The following is a 20661-nucleotide window of genomic DNA, read 5'->3' as shown; positions in this document are numbered from 1 at the left end:
TACGACGAAGTTTCTTCTTTTACACTTTTTTACAAGTCTGATTGTTATAGTAGAGTTACATTCCTGTTGTCATCACTTGTAATCAATGAGGCTTAAACAAGAATATCACATTCAAAATAGCTAATCAAGTATTTGTTTCAATATGAAGGTATAGACAAGTTCTTTACTTACGTAGGGATGTAGGTTTTGCTGGGCACGGGTCCAATGTCCCAGCTGTACGTGTCGACCCAAACTCGCCTTGAAACGATGCGTGGTTGGCTTCTTTAATGTCTAAGTCTCTAAATGGCACTGATCGTTCTGAAGGTGGCATTCTTACATTAGGTTTCAAGACGACCGCAGATAAAGATGTTTTCTTCCTAGTCCGTGGCAGACTGGTGTTAAAAGGTTCTTGAATGGAACGGGTTACCAAATTTGGCCTAACATTTGGTCCGGTTTGACGTTTTCTCCTCCCGATTATTGGCAACACCACGTCAGCGGACGATTCCACCCGGATGTTTTCTCTTCCACCTTTTGTAGTCAGATAATCGACACGAGGACTGCGCTGTAGAAGTGTTAAAGACACCATAGCACCAAGACACATTAGTAGAAGAACCGACACTCGCTTGCGCTTAAGTAGTTTCCATGGAATTCCAAACGACATGCTGCCTGCTACGACGCTATCATCCACCCGGACGTGCCTGCACATAAGACACGTAATGACACAATGGAAGGGGAGGTATGTAAAACACAAAGGCGTTTTTTGTATGCGTAAAATCCGTCAACATAATATTTTTACGAAAAGAAAGCTAAGATTTCAGACCTCCGTTAAACACTGCCTTCCCTGGGAAGAACAGCTGTCTATGGTTATGGCTACCACACTACTTTCCGAAAGGGGGTGTCGGCCTGTAATGGCACAGTATCTATAAAACAACTGCTAGTGGCGTTCGAATCGCCATGATTTTTTTTGGGAGACACATACTAAAACTAATGCAAACCCAACTACATGAAACAGATCCAGCAACATGGAACCGTCTACCACAATCTATAAAGACTTGTACGTCCATTTCTGTTTTTAGAACCAGATGTAAAACTCGGTCTGACCTCTGGCACCTTCAATGACGATCATGAACGAACTGAATAATGATTTGGATTATGATTCGGATTGTTATTGTTATGATTATTATTATAATTCATTTGGTATTGTTATTATTATTGCTATTTTTGTCATTATTCTCATCACCATTATCATTTTGTATTGCGTGTAAATTTTCTGTTTGCATGTCACTGTATGTGCAATACTTATCTAGCCCGTAACACAGTAGACTCTACCAGCCTCTGCGGGTCGCTGGGAAAATAGTAGAAATTGGCCAAATAGAGTCAACTGTATGAAGGGGGTCGGCTATGGAGATAGGGTCCAATATTGGAACCCTGGACTGCGGATGAGAATGTTATCCTCCATGGCCAAAGTCCCCCGGCAAATGTTCTATCTATTTCCGACGCGATTAGTCTGGTAGAGACTAGCAACATGGGGCCCTACAGCCCTACTGCAAAGCGGTGTCAATCACTGAGATAGGGAACTCTGGATAAATTGATGAAGGTTAGACATCCAGGTAATAAGATAATCTTATCCAGTTGAAAATCTTATCCAGTTGCTTGAGTAATTATTTTTGGCGTAACTCTGGATAAAGATGACAGAAAAAAATACAAATGAATTAATAAATACTGGATCATGCGTTGAAGCTGAAAAGAGCGCACACACAAAAACCCAGAACAGCATAACCCGTCTGAGGTTATCCTCCTTCAATGCAAGGAGGTTATAAATTTAGTTAATAGTAGATTACTAGACCCTCAAGATTCACACACCCATGTGGGGTTTTGTACGCTTCATGGTAAGGGTTGAGTAATATGTGACCAATTATGCACATGGGGTCTTGAAAAAGACGCGTAGAAAGAACTGAGCTAGTGTAACAATTGTGTAAAAGCAGAAGCAAGTGCAAGAGCAAGGTTCTGTCTAGATTTATGCCCTGACTAACCAGGTTTCATGTGTACTTAACTCATAATCATAATAAGAATAAGTTGTCATAACTTAATATCTATAAGATTGTAAGAAAAAAAACAGCCTGCACCTTTTCAGAGCCCATGGCAGACATGACCTTAACTATCGGATTTGTTCGACTGGTGGTAGAAAATGCTTGTCCAGTGTGTATTTGAAACATCAGATTGTAGCTACATCAGTCCAAATGCTAGGTTTATGGGTACCAATAATTGAGTATGTATTGTCAGAGACGGTCAAGATTGAAAGTATTTATAGCTTCACCCTACAAAATTCTGTACTAATCTTTAAATTAGTGTCTGAGTAATAGCTATTTTTACAAGAGTAGCAGTGACCCCGTGTGCTTGGCCAAAAACGCGAGCCGTGGCAAAGATAGTTGATAAACTAACATCTGATACATCTCATTATACAAGTTCCTAATCATCAGTTCAAAAGGTCAGTTAAACCTGTACAGCTGTGGACATTGCATGAAATCACATAAATCACATGGTTTTAAGCGTAGTTGCATTTTTTGTTGAAGTTGTCTGTGGCAGCCTGATTGATTCAAGACTAGCTCGTTTGCATTATGACCTTAATATTTATTGAGAAGATGATTTGAAATATAACGTACAGTTGATAATCAAATTCCTACGCCGTATACGGTGTCCTGAGAGACGGTAGGTTACTATAACCACCGAATAAACAACTGAGTAAGTGATGTTAACTGACAATTCATTACGGCATTATGAAGAAACGCGGGTCATCCACGTTATTATCATAAAGGAATCAAACCCAATATCAACTGTTTAGATTAGAAGTAGCGCTAGTTGTCGACTTTCAATTTACTTTGTGCTTATTTCATCACCGTGCACTATACCTTATCATTACAATCATTTCATTTCTTTTTTAATCTTTTTTTATTGCATTTCAAGTATAATACAGTACTTGTAGTAGGAAAACAAAGGTATACATAAAACGTAGACGGTGTAAAGACAAAATCTAAATAATATTCCAGAACAGTTTGCAAAACGTGTTTCCTAATTAACACTAGCAAGATCTCGTGACTACCTCACGAGCGACACGTTAAAAACAGTCGCACAATCACTTGTCCTAATTAAATAAGTCACATGGATTACTGTTCTTGCCTTTTGTCAGCTAGTTCTCAATCTTACTTGAATAAACTACAGATTCTACAAAACAAGGCAGCTAGACTTGTCCTAAATGCTAAGTATGACTACAACATAGATGACATGCACAGGAGGTTGAATTGGCCCAAAGTTAACGTAAGACTATACACAAGCACTCTCGCCATGTTTCACAAACTTCAGGCGGCCAAAAAACAAGAAGCTATCTATAAAAGGTTACAGAGAATTGACAACACACATCAACACAGCACCCGTCTTGCCCAGAGAGGGGGTTTCAAACTGCCAAAACCCAAAACCACCTCAGCTACCAGAACCTTTCTGTACAGATGTATCAAATCATATAACACCTTTCCACAACACATAAAAACATTCCGCACCTTCACTGTTCAAAACATTCCTCAAAGAAAGACTGATCACACTTAAGTACAAAAATAAGCCATTACAGCACTGGTGGTAGCTGAATGTATGAACAAATGTATTTCAAGTTGACCTCTGACCCCTCGCGCTCTTTTTATTGCATCTCATTTGATTTTGTTCATTACTGTCTGTCAATCGTAGATGTCTTGTATCAAATTTGATCTTGGTTATGACTGTCCATCATTTGTATATGTTTTCTTCTTGTATTTTGATTTTAATGTATCAAAGTGAATGGACTCCATGTAGAATAGTGTAAGATTGTAATAATTGAACACTAATGGAGATCTCAATAAAACAAACAAACAAACAAACAAGATAATTGTGTAATGCTCCCCATTTCCCAAAATGTTTTTTTAACCTTTTGACATTTCTGTGCTATAATGAATTCCAACTTACAACAGGTTCTAACAAAATCAACAAATCCTTTTAAAGAAACTACTTTGGAGTCTCTTCTTCGAAATATATACATTTTTGCAAGTAGTATAAGTGCATTTAGAATAGGTGGGCATTTCCCAAGGACATCAAATATAACATTTTGCAGGCTCAATCTAACCGGAAAGTTAACTTGTTGGCTGATCCAGTGTTCAGTATCGTTCCAGAATTTTGCTAATTGTCCAAAGAGATGAGAACTGGTCTCATCTTCATTTTCACAGTATGAGCATAGTTTGCTGTCTAGTATTTTCCAGTCAAACAATTTTCTATTGATGGCAAGAAAGCTAGTAAAAGTTTAAATTGGAAAGACCTAGCATATGGATCAATGGTTGTTGTATAAATAAGACTATAGACTGTATCCCACTCTACATATCTATTAAATGTTTTTCCCCAGTACAGTTGAGCCTTGCACTTAAATTCAACTAAATTCCTTTGAACTAAATAAAAGCGATAAATATCCTTATTAATCTTTTGTGCTTTTAACCAGTTCACAATTCTTATTTCGGGCCGATTTACTAACGGCACCCTGGGTGTACCTTGAATCATTTTTTCCACTTATGTGGAATACATGATAATAGTTGTGTATAAGTGTTTTCATTATAAATTTTATCATATTTATCTATAAATGACTGGTATATACACAATGTTCCATCATTTTCCATTAAATCATAAACAAAGAGGACTTTCTTTTGCATAAGCCGTTCCCATATAAGTGGCAAACCATCAATCAATATATTTGAATCCAACCACAAGAATTGGTTCATGACATTCATTTTGCTGTCTGGTGGTTTCATTTGTACTTTTAACCAGGCCAACATGACTTGTTGCATAAATAAATTTATCGCTGGACATTTTTGTTTGGAGACGATATTGTGAAAATGTGCTTCTGTATGTTGTAGGAAAGGGAAGATGTGATATCTAAAGATCACATTCTGATTCAGTATTTTCCTGCAAAACCACTTATCATTCAAATAAATTCTAGGTACCCAGGCAGCCTTTAGTGCCAAATTAAAGGACTCCAGGTTTACAAGTTTCAGCCCCCCGAATTCATACATGTTGTACACAATTTTCATTTTTATCCGTTCTGGCCTCCCAGACCAAAGAAAGGCAAAGTTCGTTCTCACATAATTTTGGAAAAACTCAACATCTGGTGATGGCAGTGACATGAAAAGGTAGGTAAATTGCGAAACAACCAGAGTATTTATCAGTGTCACTTTACCGTACAAGGTAAGGGTCTTCCCCTTCCAGGGTTGAATTATCTTATATACTTGTAGCTTTTTATTGAAATTATCAGTAATCAATGTTGTGGAGTATTTTTGGAATATGCATCCCCAAAAGATCTACTGGGCCATCTGCCCACTTTACCGGAAAAGTGCAAGGAAGTAGAAAGTCTGTTTGTTTTAACGGGCCTAGTCTTACAATAACACGTTTATCAAAATTAGGAACAAGACCGGAAATTTTGGAGAAATTTTTCAAATCTAAACACAACGCTTCCAGTGTTTTAAGGAACGGTTTCAGAAAAAGTTTGTATCAACGGCAAATTGTGACAATTTGGATGGTAGTCATTTGTTTGTATTCTTACAATTAGCCTTCGGGCTTGAATTTGCAATAAAGTTATTATTATCATAACGCAATGATGATATATGAAACTAACAAATGAGTGAAACAATTTCTGGAACTGGTTCACTTATAGTACACAAAAAGTATTGTATGGAATATGTCAACAAACAAACAAACAAACAAACAAACAAACAGAAACATATATAAGGTTTTTTAATTTATGTTTAAGGTTTTGAAGAAGATAAATATGTAGTTACTGTAGTAATAACCGCTGGTTATGACAGAATGGAGCTGTCTCATTGGTTAACGTCCTTTAGCTATATGATGATGATGATTTAGTAATAACCGCTGGTTATGACAGAATGGAGCTGTCTCATTGGTTAACGTCCTTTAGCTATATGATGATGATGATTTATTTCATTACTTGTCCTTGAGAGTCCTCCGCAAGATCTTTCCACTGGCAGACTTTGGAATTTCCTTCACGAATTCAACTCCACCCCGCAACTTCTTGAATGGTGCCACTTTACCTGAAATAAATAATTAACATGAGAAAACGCTATGTCGGTGCGTCAATTAAAATAAATTCGCCATTGGTTCAAGCCAATAAGCTTTTGCACATTTTCGAGAGTAAAAATCACAGCGCCCACGTACCTTTTATGGTGGGGGGTGAAACGTGTTTTAATTAACGCCTAGGGGGCTTCATATTTGCACTGATATGCAGTACTTAGAAAATGTGTAGACTACAAATAAATGATTTTATACTAGCTATCTTAAGATTGCATTAAAGAGGTCGCAAACTTGTCGTATAAACGTGTGTGACATGGTCCTAACAGCACCTACACTATCCTTCTGTACAACAGACAAATGTAGGCTGTGTCATAGTGTTGTTGTGTTCCGAAGATGATTTCATCAGGTTTCTAGAATATAAGGTATAGGAGATTCTTTTTACACAACCAGGTAATCTCAAACGTTTCGGTGTCTGTCAGACACCTTCTTCAGAGCTTCTGACAGGAGTGCTGCTTCTCACCGCTATAAGTAGCCGATGTAGGTGGCGCTTTTGCAGCGAGAACACTGTCCCAAACTGCGTCATTGACTGAGAGGGGGCCATGGTAATCGACATAGAGGATAACAGACGTACCCGTTGGAGTAAGGAAGCCATCTGGATAAGGAAGACAACACCGGTGATGAACCGAGAGGAGGGGGGATACAAGCTTATCTACATTTGGGACCGCGGTGTTCTCACCGCAACAGCGCCACCTACATCGGCTACTTATAGCGGTGAGAAGCAGTACTCCAGTCAGAAGCTCTGAAGAAAGTATCTGATAGATATCGAAACGTTTGAGATTACCTGTTTGTGCAAAAAGAATCTTCTATACCCTATTGTTGTATTTAATGGTTATAGTTTTCACCCACGTGCTTATATCATGGGAATAGATTTGATTTGTAAGGTCAACGCAATTCCGGAGTACATGTTTATTGTATCAATTGTGTGTATTTCTGCCATGTTAATCTAAACGAATAAAGGTTTCAAAGGTTTGAAGCACCTGCCACATAGTCTACGATCTCCTTCTCCGTGACGCCATCTGTCTTCTTGACGACGAACGCCTTGGGTACTTCCCCCGCCCGCTCGTCCGGCACTCCGATAACCGCCACGTCCTGAACCCCGGGATGCCCCAGCAGAACGGCCTCTAGATCCGGAGGTTTCACCTGCAATATAGAAAAATGGGCCTCAATGACAGCTTTCATCGTCATTTGCATTCTAAAGTAACGTAGCTCAAGTGTACAAAGCATTTTGCATTTATATAGGTATTCTTCTTTAAGATATAACTGTTTAATAAAGGTTATATAAGAGTGCCAGAAGATGCCTAAAGAAATTTGAGGTACGGCTCACTGTTGCAGATACAGATACTGGAATGCAAATAGCTGCCTCCATTTATTTCATCTCTATAATATCAGGCAAAAAGACAGTCTATAGGCAGATGCATAGCTGTTCAAATCAATACTGACAATAACAAAACCCCTAATCTTCTCTAATATAATGTAAAGTTGATGGAAGTGATGGATTGAAATCTAATAGCCACTATTCTTTATATTCACATTATATTTCTATGGTTGGGAATATTGATAATTCTTAATTTGCCACACATTTTGTTATCTACTGCATGCCATCAATGATCCCGCAGCATTCAATTAGTATTTTGATGTTTTAGAAATAAAAAGGAACACTATTGCATTCGTAATCGAATTAGGTGTTAAGCATATTATGCCAAAAACGAATACCCAATCCCAGATAGTTCACTTTATCTTTTATATTGTTAAAAATAGTGACAGTTTTTGCTTGAACATATATCAGAGACAGAAGCAGATGAATGAAATACAATATACCTGCAGGCCTTTATACTTGATCAGCTCATTAAGACGAGCTACGATGAAGAAGTATCCCTTGTCGTCATAATGTCCGATGTCACCTACAGAATAACGTAATGTTAGAACAGGTTGATATAAACGTGAACAAAATCAAATCTTTTCTTTTTATAAGGGCTTTACTTTCCTTTCCCTAAACTGCCGTTTAAGTACTTCATTTTCGATATTTTGGATAGCGATCTTACAAATGTAATTTTACAATTGGCGACCATTTAAGTTTAGGGCACATTCGTCATAGGACTTTGTACGATTTTCATGTCGTACGGTTTTTACATAAGAACTTTATTGCACGACAATTGTACATGGTACAAAGTATGGCAAGAATTCGTAAACATAATACAAAGTAAAAGTATAGAATAAAACTTAACATCCTAATTAATAATACAATTCAATAAGGGCTAGCATCCATTTTGATATAGCATCCTAATTACTAATACAATACAATAAGGGATAGAGTACATTTTGATATAGCGTAACAGTTATGATCCAGTTGGTTTAATCATTATTTTCGGTATTTTTCCTAATGTGAAAGCATGTGCTATGGTAAAACCAACAACCACCGACAATGATCTAAGATAACATATTCAGCAACAAAACAGCTAAATTCTGTGCGGCACATGCACAGCTATAGCTATCCCATGAATGCGCTCAGTTTGCGATCGTACACATCACTGAAGGATAGACTAACAAAAAACGAACGCAAACAGGCCCTTGATGTATTTGTGGTAGCTGGATGACTTTACACACTTGCATATAGTTTTGTTATGTTTCAATGTTATTGCAAGTTCTCTAGTGTTATTGTTAATGTAGATACATGTGTTAGGTCTAGCAAGTGCTCTAGTGTTATTGTATATAGAAAATAATGTAATGTGTCATTATGACTCCAGGAAGAATAGTGTAGTATGTATGATGTACTCACTGATGGAGATCCTTCAAATAAACAAATAAACAAATCGTACGACTTGAAGATCGTAAGACGAACGTGGCCGGGCTCTAACTAACCTGTGTGGAACCGTCTATTTGGCCAATTCCTGCTAGTTTTCCACCGACCTGCGGAGCCTGTTAGAGGCTAAAAACTGACCTGTATGGAACCAACCGCCGCCATCAATGCACCCGGCCGTCGCCTCTGGGTTGTTCAGGTAACCCTTCATCACCTGCGGTCCCCGGACACAGATTTCTCCGTCTTCTCCCTCACCAAGAGCTTCTCCAGTCTCTGTATGGATCACCTGTTGAAAGGAAAGGGGTTATCATAATAAGTCATTTCACAGGGCTGAGTGCGTATGCGCAGTCTAAGGTTAAAGTTTAAGGTCAGACATTTGTAAACAGTTTATTGTCGAAGAATTTTTGTAAAATTTTGACTTGGATGTTTGTTTACTACTGGAGAGCTTAAACCTATGACCTTACCCACAATTTGGCAATAAAGCTTTGATATCACTTTTAATGATATGACAAAAATCACATTATTATACAATATTGATCGTAATTAAGGTCCTTACCTTAATCTCCGTGTTGGGTATGATGACACCGACTGACCCAGGCACGAACTCATCTTCCACACCACCGTTAATGACGGGGCTAGTCTCTGTCATTCCGTATCCTAGCAGGAAAAAAACAACAACGATGGGACCATTCTCCTAAGCATTATGACTTCGATGCTCAATGTGACGCACATATGGAATGTAACTAGACATCATGAAACATTCCTCTTATAAAGACGCGCATGTGCAATTTGGGCTAATCACTGAATAATGAAACAAACAAAAAAAATCGAAATGACATGTCGCACGATACCTTGTCTCAGAGTCTGAGGTTTCATTCTATCTCTCAGGGCCATGGTCAGGTTTATGCCCATCGGTGCAGCAGAGCACATGATGTCCTTCACATGTGACAGGTCATACTGGTCCACCATCGGGTGCTTCGACAGAAACAGAGCTATTGGAGGAGCCAGCATCACCCTATTCACCTGTGTGTTGGGCCAAAAAAAGAGATTGTTGACGAAGCATAAAAAAATCATCTCTGTTGGGATGGGGAGATGGTTAAACACCAATAAGGGGATTTTGACCCGATTAATTTAGACCTGTCCTCTCGTTCTGTCACTTTGTGATAGTATGTATCGTAAGATGGCAACATTAAAAGAAGTTGTAGATTCAAAGGGACTCACAGCATCTGGAATCATTGGTCGACACATCTTTCTAGTATTGCTACGGTCACAATTGCGCCGGTGCCCGTCGGGGATGTAGCCCCGGCTGGGCTCTGACGTCTCGGGGGCACCGGCTGTCGTGGTCACAATTAAAAGTTTCCCTCACACTGCCCTGCAGGGGTCCCGGGGTGCTCCGGCTGGCACTCGGTGGCATTTTTGTGAAATTTGGTCACCTTCATTGGTAGGTCTCCGGCAGGTACCCGTCAATTGCTCTGACGGTGCCTTGTAGTGACCCCTGTGGGGTCCGACAGGGTACTGCGTTCTTATCATATCCAGGTGGGGCAGTTGTAGGGTCCCTGCCGAATGCCCCGCGAACGACGGTCGGGCATCAGGCAAGCTCCTGGTGGGCACTCGTCATATCTCGAGGGGTATATAAGATTGCACTGGAGCTCAAAAAGAAACATGATATACGAAGTTCACGCTTTAGTTATGCTCACCTGATCTGTAACGTCACACTTGACCCGGTCTTACGAAGTACACACATTTATTCTGTGCACTTGGTTCGCAACATAACATAATAATACTTTGTTCTATGCTCTTTGCCGATGACACCTATATATTCCTTTCCCACAAAAACTTTGATTCTCTGATCTGGCTAATCAAGATATGTGTAAAGTACATGGTTTGAAGCAAATACGTTGCCAACAGATTCTACAAAGACAAATTGTATTATTTTTCTGTTGTAAAAATAAAAATCATTATATCAATAAGGCCAAAATGTTTTTACAGAATGTTCCTAATAGAAAAGAGAAACCGACCAATATTTGGGGGTAATAATAGATGAACAAATAAACTGGAAATTAAACTGGAAAGTCTTTCTCTGCTACAAGTAAAAAGTTGCTAAAACAATTGGTGTTGTTGTGAAAATCAAATACATCATCCCTGAAAAGACTCTCACAACTATATGAGACAGCGTTATTCACCCGTATTTGACTACTATAACATTGTTTAGGGATGCGCCTATACATATAACTTTTTTTTTCACTTTTATCAACAACAGGAATTACGTAATTCCCGTTGTTGGTGATATAAAAGTAAAAAAAAGTTATACGTACAGGTATATGTGTGTCAATTTGAAAAGGAACTTCGTCATTGTTTCGATGATATTCAAAAGAAAACCACTACTAACCTTATAGTCTTGAATAACACGCAGGTAGAGTTCCGGCTCAAACCGTGGAATGGTGACGATCTTGACCCCCTGTCGTAAAGAGCTGAACAGCTGGGTAGCCAAGCCGTAGATGTGGAAGAACGGCAACCCCGCGATCATGCAGTCTTCCTGGCGGTCAAATTCTATCAGTCCCTTGATTCTGTGATATAATAAGAATCAGAGATTTAAATTGCGTGACAATTGTAACAGGTACAATGTATGGTACGTTGATGAAGGTTAGACATCCAGGTAGTAAGATACGCCAAAAATAGTTAGTTGAGCAACTGGATAAAATGTTGAAACAGTCAGACGTTTCAGACAGCATCCGCTGTCTTTCGTCAGTGACTATCGATGTGACTGGGAAAACTCTTTTATACCAAAAGTCTGAATAGAAATGTCACTGAGATTAAGACCATTTAGGATGCCTTGACGTAGTCTTCAAAAGAAGATTAATTCAAGACAAGGTTGTATGCTAATAGTTCAATTAGCTACTGTTGTCATAGTCCAGTAACTAAATGTTACAATGTACGGTGACTTACATACCTGGCAATTGAACTTCTAGTATTTCTAATATCTAGTAATTTTAAATATCCGATCTATTTCCTGACTAGCAGTACAGAAAATGTATCGAATAGTATGCTGATGTTCTTGAACAGTATGTTTAACTTTAATAACAGTATGTACTAGGACATGAATATAGCACAAATACCAAAACAGTTATAATCGGTAAATAAAAAGCTGTAAGTACTAGGACACCAACATGGTGAACTCCAGTTTAAAATGGCAAGTACAAGGACACCAAAACGGCAGATATCACCAGTTGTTGTTGCACGCCCTTGCAAGATACGAAAAGGATAGAATTTAAGTTTAGGTACTAGGTGACCAAATATAAATCATATTCAAAAACTACTTACTAGTAAAAGTCCCGTCAGTGTCGTTCACTCACTCACTCTTTCCCATAGCATAGTCAGCCGTAGGGACAGCATAGCAGGTCATTTATCAGGGTGTATTTAATTGCAACTTTCAGACCTGTATACCTGCACTTAGCTCTGTGGGGTATGAACGTACAATAAAGCTTATCTATCAGTAATTCTTAAATCATACATGGTTTGTCTGAGATTCGCGACGATGTTGTTGTTGGTGAGAACGACCCCTTTCGGCAAGCCTGTAGTTCCGCTGGAGTACGGCAGCACTGCCACGTCCTCCTTCACGTCCACCGAGACGTTATCGGGGAAGGCCGAGCCGTCGTCTTTAAGGAGTTCGGAGAAGGACCGGCAGCCTGGCACGTCACCTCCGATAACGAAGATTTCCTGAATTATTAGAAAGTTGAAAATGAAAATTATTTTTGTATGATATCAGAAAATGGGTCTAGTTTTCTTAATTAAGATGTATTCCGAAATATGCTATTCTTTTCAATTTTGAACTCGTCAGCTACAGTTATATTGTCATGCTATGCACCTTGGGTCATTCTGTAAATATATTACAGTTCATCGGTAACAGATCTAGAGCAGCCACATCGTAGACTGTCCTGAGACTTTGATGTCGTATATTAGACATTTGGCGATGATCCACTGTGTTCTGCAGCTCAGGTAGTTGTGGAAACAACCTCTGGCTGCATTCAGTCTTTCTTCATTTCTTTCCACTGTGTTTTTTTCCTGCAAGCTGGCTCTGACGAAACCAACCTCTGACAGAAATCAATTTCCACTCAATAACAAGACATGAATTTTTCACCACACATACACGACTTTTGCAAGAAATTTCCCAGATGACCCTTACGACCGAGCAGAGGCAGGTTACTATTTCAGAATTGCATGTATGTATCCAATACTCACTTTCACGTTTGGACAGTTGCGTTTGGCTGCTTTGACAGTTTCCGCCACCTCTGCTACGGTGATGACGTATTGGGCATTGGAATGTTGTAACTGGAACGTCAGCTCGTCTGCCGGGAGTTTAAAAGATAAAATAAATATATATTGATAAATAAATGCAATAAAGAAAATCACATTGATTTTGTTTCATTTCTCAAATGTCTTTTTGAAAAAGTTAACTGGATAGCATGGAAGATGACGTTATATCCAGGGGGTTTGATTTCTTAGCAGAACGAGCAAAATTATGAGTGAGTGAGTGAGTGAGTGAGTGAGCGAGTGAGTGAGTTTGTGTGTGAATGAGTTAGTGAGTTAGTGAGTGAGTGAGTGAGAGTGAATGAGTGAGTGAGTGAGTGAGTGAGTGAGCGAGCGAGTGAGTGAGTGAGTGAGTGAGTGAGCGAGTGAGTGAGTTTGTGTGTGTGTGAGTGAGTGAGTGAGTGAAGGTGAATGAGTGAGTGAGCGAGTGAGTGAGAGTGAATGAGTGAATGAGTGAGTGAGTGAGTGAATGAGTGAGTGAGTGAGTGAGTGAGAGTGAATGAGTGAGTGAGTGGGTGAGTGAGAATGAGTGTGTGAGTGAGTGAGTGAGTGAGTGAGTGGGTGAGTGAGTGAGTGAGTGAGTGGGTGAGTGAGAGTGAATGAGTGTGTGAGTGAGTGAGCGAGTGAGAGAGTGAGTGAGAGAGTGGGGTTTGATCTCTTAGTAGAACAAGTTTGATTTCTTAGCAGTACAGAGTCACTGAGCGAGTGAGAGATTGACTGTTACTGAGTGAGTGAGTGAGTGAGTGAGTGAGTGAGTGAGTGAGTGAGTGAGTGAGTGATTGAGTCAGTTGGACAGGGGATATGTCGCCTTTGTATGGACAGAAACCATTACTGAATGTCGTCAACTACCTGCTGTAAATGTTGGGTTCACAGTCGTCACAACACCACCTACTGACGCTGCCCCGAAAAACGCTATGGCGTATTCTGTCACATTCGGACTGAAGACAGCCAACACGTCATGCTGTTTAAATCCCATCCGCGTGAGGGCGCTGCCGAAGCGTCGGATCAAGTCTTGCAGCTCGTGATAAGTGTATGACTCCCCGGTGACCCCGTTTATCTAAAATACAGCGTAGGCATGATAAGAATTCTGTATTTGTATTTGTATAGCCCTATCGTTTATTTCTTTTTTTTGTCTGGGAACAAACTGTCTTATCTACAAAAAAAACTCCACCTTAGACATTTTCCCATCAAGCTTCACACAAAACCATTACATGCAAACAAACATCGATATCATGGGGAAAACAATACAAAAAGTATGTCGACCTATATGGGTCTATATAGAAATAATCGACAATACACCTTGAAATTCGGGTACCCATTAGAAATTATCCTATACCTCGATGCGTTTTACCGTCTAGTACACTAAAAGTGCGGTTAACAACTGGGCACAAATACATACGTGTACCGTCCGGGAATAGATGTAAGCTATACAGTAATGTGTAAGATGCTTACGATCGCCACGTCGTTCCCATAGTCACCGAAGTGCTGTGTGACGTACTGGGTCAAGGTCTCGTTCCCAGGAATGTTGACGTCAGGAAACCTGCTCTTCTGTATACCCGTATTTTCCACGCTTGAGAAACTTCTTGACCTCAAGAAGAAGAAAAAAAGAAAGAATAAGACTGTTTAATCGCCAAGGGCTGAGGATGACTGTGTCATGATAGGTGTCGACCCCGACACCAGATAATGGAATGACCCAGAAGCCTAGGGGGCATAGATGGCTTTGGCTGGGGAGAGGTCTGGTATCAGTTACCTGGGGAGTTGACTGGAGAGATGGGCCCGAGAAGGGTGTCTGTGTTGAGCTAAGCCTAGAGCTGTAAGTGTGAAGAAGGGGATTCTTTATTGTTGGCAGCTGGAATTCAAGGCCGAGGGCGGTCTTGCGGGCAGCTAGCGGACGCTATGCTGTGTTTGTGACGGAGGTCAGAGCCAGGACCTGAGGGCAGGAGCGAGCGGGGGACCCGTGGCATCGTGCTAACTGCCTTGGTTGGTGGAGACCGTCCGTTGTGTGAACAGTTCGACTGTCAAGTTATCCCAAGGACTGGAATATTACAAGAAGTAGGACAGTCAAGCTGGTTAAGTTGATGAGTTGGTTGAGGACTGAACTTTAGCTGAATTAACAGTTGGTGTTTTTTATGTTGAGCCCAACATATTGTTGGGCGCAACATATTGTGTTCGTATGGTTTCTTTCTCCTGTCAAATCTTGTAATCGACTCAGCTCGGTCGTCCCTGCACCAACTGAGCTGAAATTTGGTATACAGGTAGAGTGGGTAAATACCCTGGGAGACTTTTTTTTAATTTTTTCGATATTGACCTTGAAGAGGTTCATTAGTCACGTATATAATCAAGTTACGAGAATATTCGTCAAACAATGACTTAGATAGAAGGTAGAGAAACATACCTCCAAATTTTCGACGTCTAGTCTGTACGTCTTGTTCACGGAATGACCTAGCTCCCAACCTCCGGTACGGTTCATCCCAGCACGTTCCAACTGGATGTGTACTGCCTCTTTAATCTTCCTGTGGGAATTACGTGACTCAAGGTCTATGATTTCTGTGATGTCCGGGATTGGGCCGTTGGTGATTCTACTTACCCCTACTCCGCAAGGAGGTGGGGGAGGCAGGACGATCTTCACAAGTCTCGGCCTAGTCTCGTGTTCTCGCGAGACTAGGTCATTCCGTGAACAAGACGTACAGACTAGACGTCGAAAATTTGGAGGTATGTTTCTCTACCTTCTATCTAAGTCATTGTTTGACGAATATTCTCGTAACTTGATATTGACCTTGAAAGTGATTCTATTGAGGTTTTTCTGACCAAAATGTACATTTTGGCCTCCTGTGCTCTGGAAATACATCCAAATGACCTGAAATTTGCTATGGTGGTACATTGAACAAATATTTAAAGAATCCCATTCGCACTTTCCTCATATGGGGTCACTGACCTATAGGTCACATCTTTATTCATCTGGCCGGGTGGACTAATTCGGTCAGCCAATGAGAGAGCGCAAATTTATCAAGCTCAACCTGATTGGTTGAAATAGTCAATTTAATTAGGGGCACTACTGGTGCAGGCACAACTCACTACTCCATGGCTCCCATCCTTGTGTTGTTATTGTTGTGTCCTACTGAAGTTAAGTGCAATTGACAAGGTTCAAAGCTTTTCTGGTGGTATTTTTTGACACACACGGTTTTTTTCTTATTTTAACACTGCATGGAAACAAAGATTTCCACAAGTTTGCAAGCTTGGACACTATGGTGAAACCTGACATTTCCACGCTATGTACACTAATTTTCTACCCGTGTCTCCAGGATTGGACACCAGTGCAGTGCGCACAAAAGTGCACACAAAGTGTCCAAAGTTTCCCACCTCAGGAAACATCCCGTGTCGAGACGTTGACAATAACATTAACAATAACGATAGAGAGTTGTGAAGTGCATGAAAATGGCCCTTGCTTCGAGTGATTGTTGAAAGTTTTTGGTTAAAAATGACGTAAACCTAAGAATTTTCAACCTCCTTGCGTAAACCCCTGTTACATGTCTACACTATCGGGCCGTGGGGAAGTCTTGAATATCGGCGCTGATCGATAGCGCATTAAACAAAATGTGTGGCGTAGCGTTGTACTAAAAAATAGTATTTTCATCGCAACCACTCGCACTTGTTTAAAAACGCCGAAGACTTCACCACACACAATCGTCTGCAACTTGTTTTGTTTGTGGTAACGTTACCAGATAGTCGGCTTGATGGCGAAGTTTTGTTGGTCACCTTTTTGCATATATTAACAGTGTCATGCCAGCGCCATATTGCATTATCGGTCCTACATTTACTTGAAGTAAACATTATTTACTCTTTTAATACGAAACTAACTAGGATAAATACCAAGCACATTGAATTTCAATTATTCATTCAAATACCAACATAGCAGACGTACAACAAACGTTAGCCTCTATGCCACAGTCGCTTTTTGCAAGGGGAGGGAAATGGGCGAAACATGTTGCATTTGCTCCCGCAAATGTTGCCTTTCTAGTTTTTATTGTTTTTATCCACTGTACTTCTTGTGAGCATGTTGTTGGCGGACTTCGCAACCCAGTCAAGAAGCTGCACACAGTAGTGGTCAGCCAACATGTGGTCGAGCACTACGGCATTTCTGACCTTCTTTAGGTTTGGCTCAGGGCCTTCCTAACGGAGAGAACCCACAGAGGGTTGTCTTTGATAGCGGAACATCTGGAATTCCGCAGGGTTAGGCCCTTTGCTGTTTCTACCGTACATTAACGACCTCCCCAGCTCCATAGATCCACACGTTCGATTATTTGCCGACGATTGATTGATTTATCGAACCATCAGCAAGCCTTCTGACGCACAAGGTCTACAGCCTGATCTTGATGCACTAACAGATTGGCAAAATCGTTGGCTTATGTCGTTCAATCACTCTAAATGCCACATCCTCCGTATCACCCGTAAAAAGCACCCCATTCTAACCCAGTACTCCCTCTGTGGAGAAGCCCTCACCGGTGTCAAGTCCCACCCCTATCTTGGAGTACAACTGTCCGACGATCTGCGGTGGGACACCCATATCAACGACGCCTGTAGCAAAGCCGGTAGGGTTCTAGGGGTCATTCGGCGCAATTTGACCCATTGTCCATCTGGGGTCAAGGCCACTTGTTACAAAGCGCTGGTGCGGCCCCACTTGGAATATAGTGCCACCGTCTGGGACCCGTACACCACCAAAGGGATATAGGCGGTGGAGGCCGTCCAGCGCAGGGCCGCCAGAGTGACTCTGAATGACTACCGGCGGACTAGCAGCGTGACACAAATGCTCAATGACCTGCAGTGGACCCTTCTCTCTGAAAGGAGGAGGAACGCCCGCCTCATCTTTTTCTATACTATTAAGCTAGTCAATATCTACATCAATATAAGTACAGATAGTCTACTGAAACCAGTTCAGGGGCGCACCCGGGGGATCCACACGCTCAAATTTCAACCACTTAACGCCCGGACAGACTCTTACAAACATTCATTCTTCACCCGCACCATACCCGAGTGGAACGCCCTGCCTGGCGCGGTTGTTACTGCTCCCACCGTTGAGTCATTCCGCACCAGTGAGCTGCAGGCTGGAGGCCTGCCCGCCTTAGCTCGGGACCTCCTCCCCCCCTACGTTGCCCCTCGCGGGGTTATTTGGGGGTAATCGAAGTTGAAGTTGAAGGTCTGGTATCAGTTACCGGGGGAGTTGACTGGAGAGATGGGCCCGAGAAAGGTATCTGTCTGGGATCGTCTGTCTTGTGAGTGAATAAAATGTAGTCTGCAGTCGCCTGATGTTAGGAAAAACCTTCGATTCGTAAGAATCGTCACAGACTGTTAAAACCCCTGCTTGAAGATATTGTTTATCCGTTGTTATGTTTTTCCGCATTTTTTCTTCCTTTTGCCGTTTTCCCGAGCGTGTTTAAATGACATTTTTCAGTTGCATTCGACCTCAAGGCCGGGAGTTTCAAGATTGCGGTTGTCATTTGATTGCTGCTTCTGATATTTTTTTTGGCAGAGAACCATACAAGTGTGAGTGAAAGCCACGTTTTGTTTACAATGATATATGATATTCCCAATGGGATTTTGCCAATGTTTGGTAGCCTTGATACGGTGCTTAGCTTAAGGGCGATTTGGGAGGTGATAGTTCAAAAAGGTCTGACAGTTCCGCACGCTTTTTACCCCCCTATAAACGTTTTATGTGGACCCCTCGTATTTCCTTAAGGTGTGTGCTCGAGGTAGATACATCACGAGATATTCACATGTAAAGAATACCAGTCATTTAAGCACCACAAACACCTGATTTTAACATAACCACCCCAACTTGTAGCTACTGCATATCATCCAGCGAAGCTACGAAATCGATAAACTGGAGAACTTACCATGCAGTAGTTTCCATGCTTGACCTCAACGTTACGCAGTGACCCTCGATGGCAATAAACGAATGTCCTTGAGCTGCCTGGTGTTGTGTCCAAGACAGCCGCCACACTGCTTCCCAAGACTTGAAGACGACGAACACAAGACGTGGCAGCCCTCCAATGTCTTAGAATAAAGGTTGCATTCTTCAAGACACAAACAGCTTCACAAACAGCTTCACAATGTTGTATTGTTACTTGCTAATATGGGAGGTTCAAGTAAACACGTCTGAGTCGGTGGAGTGCAGGATGTAGACTGGCTTTAATCATAACCATGTGTTAGTAGTAGCCGGGTTAGGGATTACACCTTAGGGATTGCACATTATGCATATTGGGGTATAGTATATCACTTCACAATATTCCTCCCCTACTGGATTTTAAAGTTCAACTTTCTTCAGGAAGTGTCCTTGAGTCCATGATCTTGGTTCAGCTTGTTTCTTACGCAATACGTTGTCTCAAAAGTTAGTATAAATTAGTGAAGTGTTAGACATCCCTTTTCTTTGTTGCTTATGTTTCATGCAAGACCAATAATATTGTTCCAGTTCTTTCAATCCGTTTTCCATGGAATCATTTAGGTTAGGTGACGTAGTCCCGCAGATAAGATGGGCGCTTCCTCTGTCGGCTCGGGTAGCGTCATCGTCGGTGTTTTGTTGTTCTGACGTCATTTCTTCCAAGTATTCTTCTTCGCTTTCTTCCTCGCTGTTGTGAAGTGATTTACTGTACCCCCATATGTATAATGTATATCATTTCACAACACACAACTGGTCGGAAAGTATATCTGTACTAATGGATGTCCCTGTAGCTCAATTGGTAGCGGCTTCGCAGGTGAGCCTCCTGTTTCCAATTACGAAATTGGACAAAAATGTACACAGTCGAAGCGCCCGCTTCGCTAGAAGTGTCCTTGACCTAACCTTTAGCTCATCGTAATCTCAGCCAGGGGCTGCAGGTTTGGTTCCCTCGGCACTGTAAGCTTCTTTCACCGCCCGGCCAACTACGCCCATCACGGTGATTTTTCCTGCCTCAAAGGAATTGGCAGCCCCGAAGGAGTGCAATTGGTTATTTAACCCTCAAACACCCGAACCCATTTTTGCGACTAAAATGACTGAACGGGGTCAAAAATGACCCCAAGATGTTTTGTTCAGTAAAATCTCCCTTTTCACCTTTTTCGCTGATTGCTTTCCGTACATTGCTTCATCAATGCAAGAGGCATGTTTTGGCATGTTTAGGCATGAACAATTCCCGTACATTATCAGAATTTATGTAAAAAGATCAGAAGGACCACGTTTTGAACTATCCCTATTTAGACAGGGAGGGGATTTTTTAAGCCCACGCCAAATTTCATGTTGCTTAACTCCTGAACGGCTTACGCTAGAGCCACAAAATGAAGGTGACGTTCACCCTACAAAATTATGTACTAATCTTTAGAATAGTATCTGAGTAATAACTATTTTTACAAGAATAGCGGTGACCCGGTGCGCTTGCCCAAAAACCCGAGCCGTG

The 20661-nt window shown here is 41.1% G+C and overlaps 1 protein-coding gene across 1 annotated transcript; it reads right to left on the bottom strand.

Moving 5' to 3' along the window:
- Positions 1-3136: 3136 nt before the first annotated feature.
- Positions 3137-20545, bottom strand: LOC136429501 (probable 4-coumarate--CoA ligase 2). Its single transcript, XM_066419336.1, has 12 exons — positions 19129-20545; positions 14690-14825; positions 14087-14294; positions 13169-13275; positions 12441-12646; positions 11319-11496; positions 9781-9952; positions 9486-9586; positions 9071-9215; positions 7951-8033; positions 7110-7272; positions 3137-6092 (listed from the first exon to the last, which is right to left on the bottom strand). The coding sequence occupies exons 1-12, from the start codon at positions 19143-19145 to the stop codon at positions 5986-5988; spliced, it is 1623 nt and encodes a 540-aa protein (XP_066275433.1). The 5' UTR covers positions 19146-20545; the 3' UTR covers positions 3137-5985.
- Positions 20546-20661: the final 116 nt, after the last annotated feature.

This window comes from Branchiostoma lanceolatum, chromosome 1, assembly GCF_035083965.1.
Source record: "Branchiostoma lanceolatum isolate klBraLanc5 chromosome 1, klBraLanc5.hap2, whole genome shotgun sequence".
NCBI lineage: Eukaryota > Metazoa > Chordata > Leptocardii > Amphioxiformes > Branchiostomatidae > Branchiostoma > Branchiostoma lanceolatum.
This window is presented reverse-complemented; position numbering and strand designations above follow the sequence as displayed.